General features: G+C 39.9%; 1 protein-coding gene across 9 annotated transcripts in view; it reads right to left on the bottom strand.

Moving 5' to 3' along the window:
* PLCB1 (phospholipase C beta 1) overlaps positions 1–16,366 on the bottom strand; it is a 407,677-nt gene that overhangs the window by 83,391 nt on the left and 307,920 nt on the right. For all 9 annotated transcript variants that reach the window (XR_012659744.1, XR_012659743.1, XR_012659745.1 and 6 more), the window contains 7 exons: positions 11,403–11,473; positions 10,697–10,793; positions 6,816–6,900; positions 5,596–5,720; positions 4,443–4,597; positions 2,521–2,685; positions 539–638 (listed from right to left, as the gene is read on the bottom strand). Coding sequence is in view for 6 of the 9 variants with exons in the window: in XM_075088215.1 (XP_074944316.1) it covers positions 539–638; positions 2,521–2,685; positions 4,443–4,597; positions 5,596–5,720; positions 6,816–6,900; positions 10,697–10,793; positions 11,403–11,473 (798 nt within the window). In the remaining 3 variants the exon portion in view is untranslated. The remainder of the gene's footprint in view (positions 1–538; positions 639–2,520; positions 2,686–4,442; positions 4,598–5,595; positions 5,721–6,815; positions 6,901–10,696; positions 10,794–11,402; positions 11,474–16,366) is intronic.

The following is a 16,366-nucleotide window of genomic DNA, read 5'->3' as shown; positions in this document are numbered from 1 at the left end:
AATAGAAATAATTATATGATTTGGAAGTGACCATTAATGATTTTTTTTTTAAATTTTCAGCAATAAATATGGAAGTATTTTTGGGTTGATTTAAAGGCTTTGCAGGGGTACAACAGCTTGCATATAGGTCAGTCCTTGTATGCATGTAAAAATTACATTAGAGGAGCATATTTTGCTTTCATTCCTAGCGATCTCCCATTCTCACAAAGATAACATCAAAATTGGCTATTGCTGCCCTCTTTCCTCTTAGAAGTCTACATTTGCACTTTTTAGCACAAAACTGTGAATATGCAGTTGATCTACTGGAGACCAGTAAATACCAACCATGCCTCTGATGCTTAATTTTATTGGTTTTCCTGGTTCATTACACATTTAAATTTCTGGTGAAATATTGTATTTTCCTTCTCAAAATTGAGAGAGATTATTCAAATCCCCAGTTGCTATAAATCTGCAGAGCAGCTGCTGATTTACAGGACTGGAATTCTGGCTTGCTGCTTCTTTTCACTACATATCTGTCTCAATGGAGAAAAAAGTTTACCTGGTCGAATTGCTGAGACTGGTAATATCCGATGACCAATAAATTTTCCTCCTTCTTCATACACTGCTAGCCTCAAACATGCCAGGGAAGGTAAAACAACCTGGAAGGCAATATTGTTGCATTATTAACTTTCTGCTCTGAATGAAACACCTCCTTCCAGGCTTAGGCCACATAGCAGATATTAACATCTACACATCCACAGGAAGGTCTTACCCTATAGGAGGTCAGGGTGTATGCACCTGAGTGACAAAATAACTCTCATAGAAACATTTTGGAATCAAGAAACTTGATGTGGGATGCGTGCATAGTATGCTGAACCCAGCAATTTGACCCTACATTTTCAGTATGATACAAGGGACTTTGGCAGCTCAACTCCTATCACACTTAAATGCCACTCTGTTTTCTGCTTATTACTTACAGCCCCAGATGATTTTTTTCCTTTGTGTTTGTGCAAGTGGGATTACTTACTTCTGAGAAAAGTCACCAATAGGCATATCAGTGTTGAAAACTCAACAAGCAACTCAGCCTGTTTTGCAGAGCGTGAATGTATGAATTACATGAACCATGTCAAACCCAGCAGAATTTTCCAGGGCTGCAGCACACTCGCTGGCTGGGCTAAAGCAATTTAATCAGGCAGGATGTTTACTAGCATTGGATGCTTTCTTGGCGCTACATAAGAAAGAAGGCCAAACAGTGAAAAAAGAAAACAAGAAATCAAAAAAGGTTACCGAAACTACCCTACTAAGACAGGAATCTTTATTATTACTTAAAAAAAGGTACAGCATAATTCATCCCGTTTTCCTATTTAAAGCAAATATACATACACATATTATTAGGCTGGGCACAGATACGCATTTTTTTGGAACATATGCTAAAATATACCTAGACAATGAAATTTTTTTTTAAAAAAAGCAACAGTTCAAACCAAAGAGTTTCTCTAATTTATTTTCAAGATTACTAAAAATAGTAATCTATGCTCCTCTGAGCAGAGAGGCAGCCAGGCATGATCATTAACTAAATAGAGAAATGACATACACTAATTAGAAGTTCATTACAGAAGAAAAATGCCAGTGATGTTTCCAAACTTAAGCTCTGGCAGGCTGCCAAAGGAAAGTCATTCAGAAGGCCAAATATTCAGGGAAAAGGGCTGTACTCCCTAGAAAGCAGGGCTGCAAGTACTGATTGTATAAACATCTCTGTGAACTACATTTGCCTGGAGAAATATGAAAGAAATTGTTTTACCAACACCTGGACTCAGGATCCACTTAACCACAGTGTCCAATAAGCAAAACCCAGAACTCCTATTAGAAACTGGCTGCCACGTATATTGTGAAGCACAATAAGACGGTCAAGTTGCATAATCCTAAAACATGCTCGGTATTTTCTGCTCCCTCAAAGTTTAGCGAATTGACTCTAAGTAATACTGTTCAAATTGCATGAGTAACTCAGAAGTCTGTGTATTATTTCAAGTGGATGGGATTTATGTGGTTTCATCACCAAGGTTGTATTTAAATAGCACAATCTAGTGCTAAGCAGAGAAAACAGATTGCTTTGAATGCATTAGCTTGGACAGCCAGATTGTTATAGCTGTATTCACATTGTCTTGCTCACAGGTTAATACGATCTGTTGTTCAGCTAAGGCAAAATGGTAATTCAGCTAAACTGCCTCTGGGATCTGTGCTTGCTCATTAATAGCATGGCACTACACCATGCCATGCAGGTGAGTCTATTGACATGTCTGCTGTTTCCAGCTGAGAGAATCAAGGTGACTTTAAATTCATTTATTTTAGTAGAAGCTGGCATGACTATAGAATCAAAATTACATCAAAAGTGGTTAACAGTAAACAGTTCAAGAAGTAACTCTTTGGAATCTCTTTATCTTCTTTCAGCGAATACAAAATTTCAGTAATCCACAGAATTACTCTACTGGACAGTGATAAAACAAGCACAGTGCACTTCTGGGAAGCAAATGTTACACCAACCTTCTTAAACACTATGGTTTCCTCTTCCCAGACAGGATTAACTGCATTGCCCTGAGAGGTCTTGGTCTTCAAAGCCTTTCTTCTTGTATCCACAGGCAGGCCAAACATGTCGACTTCTACATAGGTACCGACTTTTTTATCAGAAAGGAACTGACCTGAAATTATCTAAAAGCAAAACAAAGGAGGATCACTAGAGACCACTTTGGAGGATTAGGGAATGAGTGGCTGGAATGCAGATGGATAATTCTCATTAATGATCAGATAGTATGCATTGAAAGTAAACCAAAACCAAAACCACAATAAACAAAAAATCCACTGTTTGAAATTGCAGACACAGCAAAACAACCTATGATGCCCGATTTCCTGTGACCCTGTTGTCCTCAATTCCCCCATGAGTGATAATGTGGTTGAGATCATACTGCTGCCCTTCCCTCAGCAGGAATAATACTGATTTGGATCCCATTCCTCAATCTGGCTGACTATTTCCACAACACAGTATCTTTGAAAATTCTAGTTTCTATACAGTTTCAACAAAAAGGTTCAAAAAACGCTGGAAGAAAAGAGGTATAAGCAGCAGAGAAAAAACAAATGTTTTTAACTGCGAGGGAGAAAGCAAGCTAAAAAGTTGGTATTTTAATAAAGGCTCTTTACAGAGGGTGAGGAGTTTCACTATGAAAACAAGACAACTGTAAAATAGCTGGTCTTATCCAGTTCTTATTTTTAACAGGAAACACAACTCTCAGCTTTAAAAAGTTAAAGAAAGGTCTGCAATTACTTCAGAAAATAGACGAGGCACAGGAATACGTAGCACTGTCACTGTGCCTTAACAAATTCAGTCTTGCCTAAAGCAAATCTTAATCTACTATCAGCTGTATCTTGTATGGACATTGACATTATAACCAGCAGAGTCTTCACCAAGCAGGCAGAAGCAGCTGATGACTGACAGCTGTCTCATGACTCCTGGATGTTCACTGCTGTTAAAAATGCTGTACATCTCCTAATAGCTACTGAATGACTTCCACCTCCATTTACTAAAATTACAAAAGAAAGTGCCTCTAAACCCACAGGAGGACCTGAAAGCTTCCATGATTACAGGTCACCACAAACGGTCATTCCCACAGTCATCTTTTTTTTACCATGCATGTCATCAGATTATTACTTTGTTCATATCCCTCCCAGGACTGCTCTGCTACGCTTGTGTCTGCAGCCTGAGAGGAAATACTTGCTTTCTCTAAAAGAAAACAGGAGAATGGTTTTGCAGGTGGATTCTGTAATACGGATGCTGTTCTAATGGACAAGTCCACTAAAGGAATAACAGGATTTCAGGAAGTTTATGTTTTTATAAATAGAGATACACAAAGTGTAAATTTGTGATCCTGTAATAGCCAATGCAATCTATCCGTCTAAATGTTCATATCAGTAGTTTTCAATTTGCAGATGCCTGGTGGTCCCTGAATTTCATTAGAAGTCCTTAAAAAGGAATGAAGAAAAGCAAGTTGGCAGTGAATTGCAGCTGACTTTTATGGTTCCACAGTTCTGCTGGAGAACTTACAGAGAACCAGAAAATTTATTTATACTAAACAGTGTACTGTTCTAGCTATTCCAGTGCAACCTACCACTTCATAACAGCATGTTTTAAATTCAACCCTTTGTTACTAGAAACACAGCCACACTACTGTTATATCCATTCATTTCCCAATTACTGCAATAGAAAAGAATACATAAAATACAAATACATTCATTTATCCTACAATATGAAATGTGAGGCAGAAGATCCTCTGCAATTTAAAAATGAATTGTCACTTGATGAAATGAAATGCATTCTATTTTCTTGACTTTGTATGGTCATTTGCTAGGCCACGGCATAACAGAAATGTATCTATGCATTGTCATGAGAGCAGTGTTACCAGCTGCATACATACCTTGACAGACAAGGTGTTAGCTACTATTCCATCCACTATACTTTCAGTAAATGGATCAAAGTGTTTGTCTGGTCTTCTCATGAATTCTGGCTTTAACCTGTATCCGCTTTTCCCATTGTACTCGTACATTCCCATGTTTATTTGCATAGACAAATCTAGGTGTAAAAAAAAATATTGATAAGAATAACCTTCTGGTTAGGTAACAATTTTAAAAAGCAATAAAATAATACTATTTATTGTAATTTCAAACCGACTGTAATGTAAACAGCTATTTATATCAGACTGCTGCTTGTTAAAAGAGGTTTCAGATGTGGTTGCAGCCACTCTCTTGAATTCTTTTGACAACATAAAGACATCTGTAAGACATCTTTCAGGGACTACACAATAGATAACATTTTCAAATTTAAAAAGAAGACTTGGTCCTTAGGTTTTGAGTCCCTCAGTGTTGCACTGCTGTACCGAACCCAGCAGAGTACTTATGTTTCTAACCCTTTCCAACATCACCCACTGGGTGCTTGATACTTGGTTGAAACTGGGCCAAAGAGGTTTTTATTACTCTGCAGGCTCCCAGCCTGTGTAGGGTTTTGCTTTCAGTGGAAAGGTGGTGTATACATGAGCACAACTGGAAAGGAAAAAAGGGAATGACACCATGGTACCATGTGCCCAGAGGCAGAACATGGCCAGGGTATGTCCTGGGATGCAGCAGATGGAAATATTTGTATGTCTCAGAACAGACATAGCCTTGGAAGACAACACATTCTATTTCCAAAGTGCCTTGTGCTTCTAGGAGCCTGAGTATCTTTGTTTCTTAAACACTTGCTTTTAAAGTGGAATTTGCTAAGTCACTTATGTCTTGATATACTGAGATTTTGGAAGACACAGGAAAAAAAGCCCTGCCAGGTCTGAAATGCTGCTCTTACAAATAATGATGATATGGAGGGCATTATGTATGTGTATTATACTAGCTACAGCATGGTAATAATGAATATCTCTAGTTTTAAAAAAACCAACAAACTGTGTTTAAAATGTTAATTAACAGCTCTGTAGTATCATTCAATCACTAAATATCTTCTGACGCATAAAGCCTTTCCCACCTATGAATCAGAAACTGTATCAGAGAAGCTTACAAAATCTAGAGACCAGCGTAACTTACCCACAGTTTGGAAGTTAAGAGCAACCATTTGGCAGCCAGCATTCCAAAAGACTTGTGGCATGTAGTTCGAGGAGTCTACACGTGTTCCCTTTGGATAAATTCGGCTTAGCTGCATTTTGTTGTATCTAAATGGTGAGTAGTTAAGATATAGTACACGTGCCAAAAATCACTTTGCAGAGAGATGCAACTGCAATATTTAAATGCAGGTGCTCTTTACAGAATGGCAGTGGGGTCCTTATTGGATTTCTGCAACTAACACTTCCAGAGGTCCACAATTTTGTAGGAGATATGATAAATATGGGTAACTAAAGGTGCTGTTGGTTCCTGTACAGAGTACTTGGAATAACCAAGGAAATAGCACAGGCATATGCATTAAAATGATAGAGTTAATAAAATTCCATTTGTTGCTATGATTACTAATTTGGGATTTTCCTAAGATTGCATTTATGGAGGCCAAATAGCTGTGAACAGCAAATCTTCCTCTGGTGGTGGGAGACGTGCTCAGTTAAAAAATAAGTGCTCTTCTGGAAAAAGCATTAGAACTGGGCTCTACATACAGCCAGAAATGATGAGTGGACACTTCTTATAGTTGAGTCTACAAATCTCAGAGATGAGAACATGCTGCAGGTTATCTGTGGAAACAGCTTCCATTAATCTTCTTTAAGGTACTATTTTATCTTGACCATTCATTCTTAACTGTAGCCATGATGAGAGACATTGAGAAATATCAAAAGGTCTAAACAGGAGGCTCCTCAGCTTTTCTTTAAAAGTTACAAAAAAACCCTAAAGGAAAAAAATAAAGAATTGTGTGGCAATAAAACAGCTCAGTGTTCTTAGAACTAGAGGTACGATGGGAAAGCAAACTCTCTTGTATGACTTTGCACAAAACGGTCAGCCACATTTTGACAATTTGCTCACCATAACTCATACTACCTCGTATAGGATAAATTTAACAATGACAATACAAAGGATCAGGTCTTCAATATGTATTTTATGCCTATTCCCTCTAGTCCTAGCCCACAGCACAAGGACTTATGCCAGCTTTTAAATTAGCTCATCAGAACTCAGGCCAATTAACTCAGCTAGGAAGACAGTCGAATCTACAAATTTCATTTGCGTTCCCTATTTCCCCAGCTCCTGTCTCCAAATTTCAGTAAAGCCCTGTAACAGATCTCAGATATAAAAGGCTAAGAAAGCAGCTTCCTGAAAGTCAAGGATACTCCACAAATTCCACAGGAGACTTCGTAAGTTGCTCAAGCCCTTTGGTTTCCACAAAGGAAGACATTTCAAAACTTTTGTTGCGTTCTGAAAGTTTAAAGGGGAAATAAAAGCAGTGACACATTAGAGCATGAAATCATATGCGCTGCATGAGCTGCAAACAACTGGTTTAGTCTCAGTGCCCTCATCCTATCTACTGCTTACCAGCTCATTTCACCTTTATATCAAAGAATTTACATACACAATCATTTGCTCACAGCAGTAAACTCACTCTGCACATACTCAAGAGCTCCATCTGAACTCACATTAGCGCTGTGCTACCCAAATTAAGGGCATTGGTACTACCTGAGATTGCTGCTGTATCAGCTGCAGGCAACAGACAGTGCACAGGCAGAGATCTCACGTTTGCTTGCAAAATACCACGTGGATATCTTTGGGAGGTAGAGCCCAAAGCTCGGAGGTGTGACGCAGAGGTATTGTAGCAGCTTTTGTGGGCAACAGAGGGCCCTGCTGGATCTCTAGATTGTCTTTGCAGACAGATGCAAGGGCTTTGAGCCAATATGAAGCTATAATAACTAACGTCTGCATCAGATTAAACTAAGCAGTGTGCTAGCTGTGCCTACAGCCGTTCTTGTTATCTTCAGTATGTTAGGGTAAGGTCACATCTGTCTCAAACAGTCATGGAAACATTCGTACCTATTCAAGCCTGAAGGTACACTCTTGTGTCCCAGCAGGTCTTCAGACCTAACCTCGAACTAGTATGAAACGTCTATGACCTCTTTAGTTTGGTCAAACTTTCTGACCTCACAGCAGTGAAAAGCTCCTCCTAAGCTTATAACTCAGTAGGACTAAACATTAATTGCTATATCATTTGTTACTCACCTGTGCCTGATACGTGCACAGCCTTTCAATGTACCCATGCCACATGCTGTAGCGAAGAGCCTAAGTCAAGGCCCTTATAGCTTCAGTATTTTTTCCTTTACACTTCTGTACAGAAGGTAAGGATTCCTGCAAAATAACAGTTTCCCATTCCATCACAACAGCTGCGTTCAATGCCTTGAAGGGGCCACAGCGCTGGGAGGTCATATCCATTAGATATTTCAGCACTGCTCTCTTTAAAAATGACAGAAACAGTGCTTATGTTGAAACATGAACTCTCTAGACTCACCACCCTATTAAAAACAAACAATAAGGCAGAGAAAAGGCTAGCCCTCTTCCAGTTTTAGAAATAACTGTGCTGCAGTAATCCAGGGATGGCCAGGAGGCCAGCCTGGCCAGCTCCTTGAAGTCAAACTGCGAAGCGGCAGGAGAGGGATAAAACTGAGCAAAAGCACTCGTCTTGCAGAGAGAAGCAGGACAGAAACAGGTGGGTGCTTTCCTTATAGGAAGCCAAAAAGGAAGCAGTGGATCCAAAGAATGAGGAGCTAGATTGTTTAGGCCAACGTGAGAAGAAAATGTGCTGCCAGCCTGTAAACTACAAACTATTCTCAGTGTGTGTTGAGGAGTCAGAGAGTGACTGTGGTGTTCCAGAAGTTATTCTCTCCCTCTGGGAGAACTGGGACAGAGGCTTTATTGTGGTCCGTATCTCTAATTAGCAACCATCATGCTACTGCCATTATTCATAGCTGTTATCTCCCAATGGGAAAGATTCCTGCCATTCCCTAGGGGCTGCTCTCCTACCTCTCCTCTTCCTTTCCAACAAGCCGTATCTTCTCTTTCTCCAGACTCTGTTCCAGCCAGCTCACCTCCATCTCAGCTCCTTATAAAGGCACTGAGATTATTCTTATTCCATCCTTCCCCCTTACTAATGAGAAAGCACTAGTAAGGGGGAAGGATGGAATAAGAATTTCGGCACTAGACTGTTGTAGTAATATACTGTATCTCTCAGCCTTATCTTAAAGTACAGCATGTGAAGAAACCAGAACTGGTAGCTGTTAAATGATTCAGTTACTAAATGTCCAGGGCTTAATCAATCTCCTAATTAAAATACGAACAGTTATTTCCTTGTAGTATCTGGAGATGATTAAGAAACCTGCCCTTTGAAGAAAAGACTGGGCGGGAGAGGCATTTCTCTCTCATGATACATTACACTGTGCTATCTTAACAGGAGGAAGCCACTAGGGAGTGGACAAACAACTCACTGAAAAACTGTCCGAAAAACTTGCAAAAATGGAGTTTCAGCTACTTGCTGTCAGATAGGGGGAACATCTTTAGGTGAGGGCAATCAGGGGACTGTTACAGATCCAGTGCTGTTTGATACTTCTGTTAACAAGTTGGATGCAAGACCAGAAAACGCACTTTTAAAATGTGTGACTGACAGAAGCAGTGAGGTATTGTTATCACCTTGGTGGCCAGGATGACAAATCAAAACAAATTATGAATTAGAAAATAGTAAAAAAATGCTGTAACACTGAAACAATGAAACTGTACAAAAGACAAGTATGGAACTCTACACTAAGGGAAATGAAGCCAGGTGAACAAAAATACAATCTGGGCAACAAGTGGACAGGCAGCAAATTAAAAAAATATCCTCATCTAACTCGTTTATTCAGTCCATCTTCACTGAATTTAATGAAAGTCCAGCAGTGAGTCCAGGCCAGGACTAAGACCAGAACCCACAAGTCATGCTATAGTGCCCACTGCTTTAACCAGCCAGCAGCATTTACCACACAAGGTCACTGCTTTAATGAACTGGCACATATACCACATAATAATTTTTTGACACAAACTCCAGAAATATTAATTCCTTAACATTACGGGCTCACAGAAACATTATGGTTGATCAAAGGTCACATCAAGACTTAGTATAAAAAACCTGGACATCAGCAGTTCTTTACAAAAGACAAAAAAAACTCGGAAAGGCACGGGCATGTGAACAGAAGAAATCTCCACGAGACAATTTTAGAACAGCTGCATCAACTTGTCCTGCTAGGATTCACATGGCTTCCCTTTCCAGAAGGGATATCTCCTTCCCATGGTGTTCTTGTAACTCTCATTAGAGCTAGAGGAGATTAAAAACATCCAAAGGGAAGCTGCTATAGGGAATAAGCATAGCTCTCTGCATGATTTTGTGAATGCTTGTGTGTATGTCTGTATAATTACCCACAAACAAATGAATAAGCAGATAACTTCTTATATGTTTATTATTCATCATGAGTAAATGCAAAATCTTCTATACAGATATGGACTTAGGCACCAATTACCTGTCCTCTGCCAAGGCCTCCACAAATCCATAATCGATTAAAATGCTATACACTTCTTTTAATTAAAAAGCTCCAAGAGCATGTTGAAACCTGTCAAAACGAAGTGAAAAAGGGCAGGCAAACAGTAGGGGGTTCTGCACCAAGAAAGGAAAAGATGCTGCAGTGTTTACTGAGGATGCCAGTGAGTGCATTCCTAGCAAGGCATCTTCTGTAAAAGCCAGTGGGGGATGAAATTATGGCCTTTTCTATACAATACACAGAGGCAGGAAAGAGTGAATTTGCATATGGGGAAGGGAAGACTCTGCTTATCCTGATACCTCTATAAAAATAGCAGAGGCAAAATATAAAGCGCTTGCTCAATCTGCAGGACTATTTATGACCACCTTTCTCAAACTTAAGTTACTCTTCAGTCATGGACAATAAAGACAATGTAAGTACAACATTTTCAAAAATGTTTGTGAAATGGCAGCGTATTTACTGTTGATGAAATTTGGTATTTAAACTAATACAGGATTCAAAATAAATATGGATTTATTTGGCTGGACACCAAGGGAACATTTTCTGTCTGTGTGCCTACATCTCACTGAGAGGAAGCCAAGTAGCATTTCTCCAGAATTTTCTTCCAAACACTTGCTAGGCAATTTCCAGTGTCAGATGTTGCTCATGCTTAGCTTGCTTACTTTTTGATACTTCAAATGACTCAAACTTCACAGGCTGAATGTAGTTCACCAGGTTAGACATCTCTTCCGTGGCCATAGCCTCACTTCCAGCAGTACCCTAGGACAGAGAAGGGAAAATGCTGCAGTTTTGGTCTGTCCATTGTGGCCATCAGAGGCCACAAATACCAAAGCCCAGTTTTCTATCAACTGAAATATCTTTCACTGATCCTGGTTTAGTGAAGTTAATGCCTTATAAAGGGAGTTCCACATAGTAAAAAGAAAATTTGCTATAAAATTTAAATGTTTAATTAAACTTCTGCTGTATTCATTCTTTTTACGTGGCTCCTAGGGATGGGACTGCATTACCTTTACACATGCATAGTGCTGAGAACATTTATCAGTACTGTTGGATAAGCAACAAATATAGCTCTAAGTTTTTGATGCCAAGTTTTTCTTTCAACAGTGCTAAATACACCACAAGCAGTTGTCTGAAACGGATCAGCTGTGGTGCTATTAATTCTTATTCTTCAGTAGATGAAAATATAAATAACCAAAGCAAAGATGTGCTTCCAAACCAATTAACAACCAACTTCAGAAAGTTGGTGGTGTGTTTCCCAGTGTTCTGCCTCCTGTTCTCCACTAGATGGTAGTCCCACTCCTGGTAACACAAGACAACCCACAACTCCTGGAACCGATCCATCACCATAAAACACATCTAAACCCTTACTTCATCCATCGACGATTTTTTACAGTCATCATCATAGTCATCATCATCATCGCTCTCCATCTCTGCTTCTCCTGAGAAGTTTTAAGCAGAAGATGATTACTAGCTGAAGCAATAGTTACAATTACCAGTGATAAATTCAAGAAAGATGTGCAAGTAGCACTGCTTAAAGGAGATTACATTATACATGTGCTTTTTTGTCAGAGCACAAATCAAATACGCTGTCTTGAGGGATTCATCCATCTACAGCATTGATAAGTTCTTATTGCCCAACCAAACAAAAACTATTCCTTTGCAGCTGCAGCGTTTGAAAATCATGGGGTAGGTATCACACTGAGAAGAGAACATTGTGGTGTGCATAGTGTGCACAGCGTGTGGGTCCAGTATCACAAACTACTCTGAAGAGATGTTCCCATGATTGGGGTGCAGCCCTGGGGTTTGGGAGATGTGAGTTCAAATTCCCTCTCTGTTGTAGGAACCCTGCAGGACCTTCAGTGAATGCCTCACCCCCTATGGGAAGTGTACATGTAACTGCATGCACAGGGTGAAGAAATCATGCATGAAAATGGATGAGATTCTCATGTGCTGCGGTATCGAGGGCTGCTCAGCAAACCCCATTTGTTCTGAATGTATCCCAGAACATGTACTAAGGTAGTGCAGCTGGGAGGATTTGGCACAGGAGCCTAGCTGCCATGGCTTTACTTTAGTTCCCTTCACACGCTGCTTTGGTGTGCCTTACTGTTAGAACTCCGGTGGCATAGCTCAGATGCACCGGCTGAGGGCAGTGCAAATCAAATAATGCGAAGAAGATGCATAAGGCTCATCCCTTCCCTGAAAATATACTGATGGAGTAAATGGGACCAAATAAAACACATTTTATGCCTTGCTCCCATTTGCAGTGTACTCATCAAATTCCTATGGGCAAGACACAGATACTTTCTCGTTAATTAAGGAAAGCCTCCCCTTGCCTCCAAAATGTTTTGATTTGGTTGCACCAGAAATTAAACCATTAAGGAATATCAAGCTGATCTTTCTCTTTAGTAACTCCTCCTGTGGGTCTGGCTGTCATAAAGTATACACTGTGCATCTTAAGACGACTCTGGAAAAGAAGGTTTAACTTCTACTGCAGTTACCTATCCACACCTGTAAGACTGACAACTCTCCCTAAAGATTTTCTTCTATGAACCTTTCAGCTTTCTTTAGCAGTGGCAATTTTTTTTTTTGGCAGCACAAAAATCTAACCACTGTGCAACATTCCCAAACTCTCCAGAGAATGGTAATTCAGTCTCAGTTCCTCCTGTCAATTTACGGTCTAATCCAAAGCCCACTGAGTCAATAAAGAAACTCCTCTTTGTTCCAGCAGGCCTTGAATCATGCCCAGTGGGCCCCTTCTGAACATGGAGAGCACATATGACTTAAATAATGAGTGTGCCTTACACAACTAAATGATGACTACCCAGGCTGCATTTCCTTCCAGATGCAGATGTTGAAATGTCAGGCTTTTATTCATGAACACATTTCTTCCTGCACGTTTCATTGAAGAAAATAACATGATTGCTCAACAGGCTCAAGGGATGGCTCAGGGAACCTCAACACATTGTGAAGCGCCAGCCAAGCTCTCACAGGATTTGCAGTGACAATCTTTGGATGAGAAGCTCTCAACTGATTTAACCAGACTGGCAAAACAACACTTCCATAGTCCACAAAATGGGGGACATGGGCAGATTTCAGTCAACTTGTGCTGCTGAGATACTAGGTAGATGATAGCTTGTTCTTGCTGGAAGTGTCCAGGGATGAAAGTACGCAACACATTATTCATTTATTTAAAAATATTTAACAGGAAAACTCCCAAGGAGATCAGATCTCATTTTCAAGTTCTGCATCAGACAGCAAAACCAGAACAAATAGTACACAGGATTGCAAACACAGAATAAAAACTAGTAAGTGTTTTAGAAAGTGTGACTACCTCTGCATTGCCTTTCACCCAGCAGTGTGGTCCTACACTCAAACCCGACCTTCTTTTGCCATTACACTGCTGGGACACAAAGTCAGAGCAAGCCTTGGCCAGCCTGAGATGTGTGTGCTACAGACATCTCCATGGTCACCCTCCCACAGTGGTGGTGGGATCAACCCCACACCATCACTCCTATCCCTTCCTAGGAGGGCACAGATGCTGTGTATCATAAATGCATGTGGGCTGGCATATGCAGCCTTGCTGCAGGTCAAGTCCAGTATGTACATGTGAGCTTGTCTAAGGGACAACTAACTGTAATTGCATAATTATTATTTGCATTTAGATGGGACTACTAACCCAGGTCAGGACAGGACCTCTCCATGCTACGCGGCATACAAATACAGTGAAAATAGAGAGCCCTACTGCAAGGGCTTGCCCTCCTAGTATGAGACAAGAGCCTGCCCATAGACAGAGAACAACAGAAGAATATTGAGAAATAAAAAGAGGTTGCTCCCTAAAACAATACCTAAGTTATAATGCATATACTGTCAACCGCTCATTGGCAGAAGGACACAGGAAACTTCTCAGTGGAGTAATGGGGCAGTTTCAAGGATGTTTTCAAAGAGCTGCCCCTAGTGAGTGGGGCAGCATGGGGAAAGCGTAAAAGTGCTCATTGGGCAACGTGAGAAGTGGACAAAGAAGGCTAAATTCCAGCTGATGGGTAGAGGGGTTCAACACAGTAATACTGAATGGAAGATGATTAGGAGAGGAAAGCTGGGAATGACAGGCAAAATCCCTGCTACCAAGGGTTGAGGAAGCAGAGTGCTAAATATTATCCATTCTCACCATGCCTCAGCAGCATGATAGATATTGAGAGCCTAACAAAATGAAAGGTTATACATTGCTTGAAATTCAGAGGAATTTGGTAATCTGCTCTCCCAGACCCCTTTACAATAACAGCCAGAATGGATTATAAATGTGGTATTTGCTGGTGCAGCTTGTTAGCTCTATAAGGTTTAGGCAGCCATCAGCACCTTGGGGGCAGGAAATCACCTTCTGTTTTTTCCACAGGCTGTACATCAGCACTTGCTGAGTTTTAAAAAGGAAAATATGAACTCTATTCCGTTTTTCTAAAACATTTTAGTTTGTAAGAGCGGGCCATGGCCTCAAATGGCACGCAGCATCAATATACCTCTGCATTTACATACATGGAGCCTAAAAATTTTTATCCAGTTTTCTATTTAGTCATCATGAAATGATGGAGCCAATTCTACCCTCTCTCTCTGTCTTCCTCTGACTCTTTCCTTGCAGCACCCACTACTCTGACAAAAATGGCATCCTATCGGTGAGAAGTTAACAATTTTCTCGAAAATTTAAATACTGTTCAATTAGGAAGTTTTGGCTACTTTCAGTATAGGCCCACTCTTGGTAAAATGTATGTACCTTCAGAACTGCCACTGTTCTTTTTGCAGTGTAATCTCACTTCTTTCAAATTCTTGCTTATTTTCTTCCTTTCATGGTGCTAAAACAGTCAGGTCTAAGATGCTTGCTTACCAAAATTACAATCTATCTCACAAGTGTTATCTCAGAAATTTTTTTTCTGCTTTGCCAGCTTTGCTGTACTTCTAAGGAAAGCTTTTTACACTGACAGATATTACACCCTACTGAAGTTACTTTTTACACCAGTTTCATGAACATCTTGCAAACCATTCTGCAAAGCTTGTTTCAGAATTCTTTTTTTAAAATTATTGCTACTATATCACCACCACCTAGCTTTTATATGGTATGTTTCACAAACACGTCAAAAGAGTGGTTTATCTGGGTTTAAGTCTGACCTCAAGCAGTGAAGACACAGTGAAGCTTGCTATCAACTGACGTACGAATCTATTCTTTGCACTGCTGTGAAAAAACTAATTTAAAATCTCAAGAAGGCTAAATCAGCACAACTTTCTGTTGGAGATCAGCAGTACTTCTGAGAGGAGCTATACAATACAATGGAGTCATTTGAATAATATGCCCAAATTGCTAAATGTGAAGATTACATTAAGGTTGGAGTATTGAAACACTTCACGTTAAGAAATGTTAAGATTCCTTTAGTGGGTCTTTAATTGCATTACCCCTCTTGTTCTCCAGAAAGAAATTGGTACTGGGTATAAAGGAGCATAATGCTTGCAGTGCTCCAGCATTACATATTGCCAATGTTGAGATGTACATAAGGAATGAGGCAGTGAAAAGAAAGGTGTCATGGGGACTGTTGAGCACCACCCCATGGAACTATGCTCTTCACTGGGTCTTGCCACAGCAGGCTTGTAGAATGGTGAATAATTTTTTTTTTTTTAAATGTTCACAGACAAAAATCTGGCATCGGATTTACAAAAATGCTGCATGCTCGTAGCTGAAATCTCTGGAGCTGTGCTCTGAATACTTAAAAATTCAAAGTATTCTTGAAAAATCAGATCCTGGATGTACCTTGTTAGTCAGCCCTAAACTGTTCTTAAGCTCTCTCAGATTCGGCTGTCCTTAGATAAAACTGGTTTAATATTATTTCACTTCCCATGGGTATTGTTCAGATAAATTCACTGCTGTTTGCCAAGCACTCATATGCAGCCTGGATACCCCCACAGAAATTCACTGCAAGATGAGTGAATCCTTGATCTAGGATCAAGCATTGAATGACAAAGAGAGAAAAAATATTGACTAACTGCATTCTCCAAAAAAGGCATTGGTCCTAAAGGAGCAACAATGGCTGACAGAAGGATTACAAGTGATGTATTTTGGCAGTCACAGACGAACTAAATGACCATGTCAATTTTGCAATCTCAGTTCTGGCATTTTCTAAATTGTAAGTGTTCATCTTTACAATCTACAGTTAATAGAAGTTGTTATATAGGCAATACAGACAAAATATTCACAGTTAATTTGTAAAATTACACACCCTACTATGGGACTGACCGCCTGCCTTGCATCACCATTGAAATCTAGATTCACAGCCCAAGTCTTTTCCTATAAAAGC

The sequence above is a fragment of the Phalacrocorax aristotelis genome, chromosome 3, assembly GCF_949628215.1.
Source record: "Phalacrocorax aristotelis chromosome 3, bGulAri2.1, whole genome shotgun sequence".
Classification (NCBI taxonomy): Eukaryota; Metazoa; Chordata; class Aves; order Suliformes; family Phalacrocoracidae; genus Phalacrocorax; species Phalacrocorax aristotelis.
The sequence above is the reverse complement of the archived record's forward strand: the minus strand, read 5'-3'. Positions and strand labels throughout refer to the sequence as shown.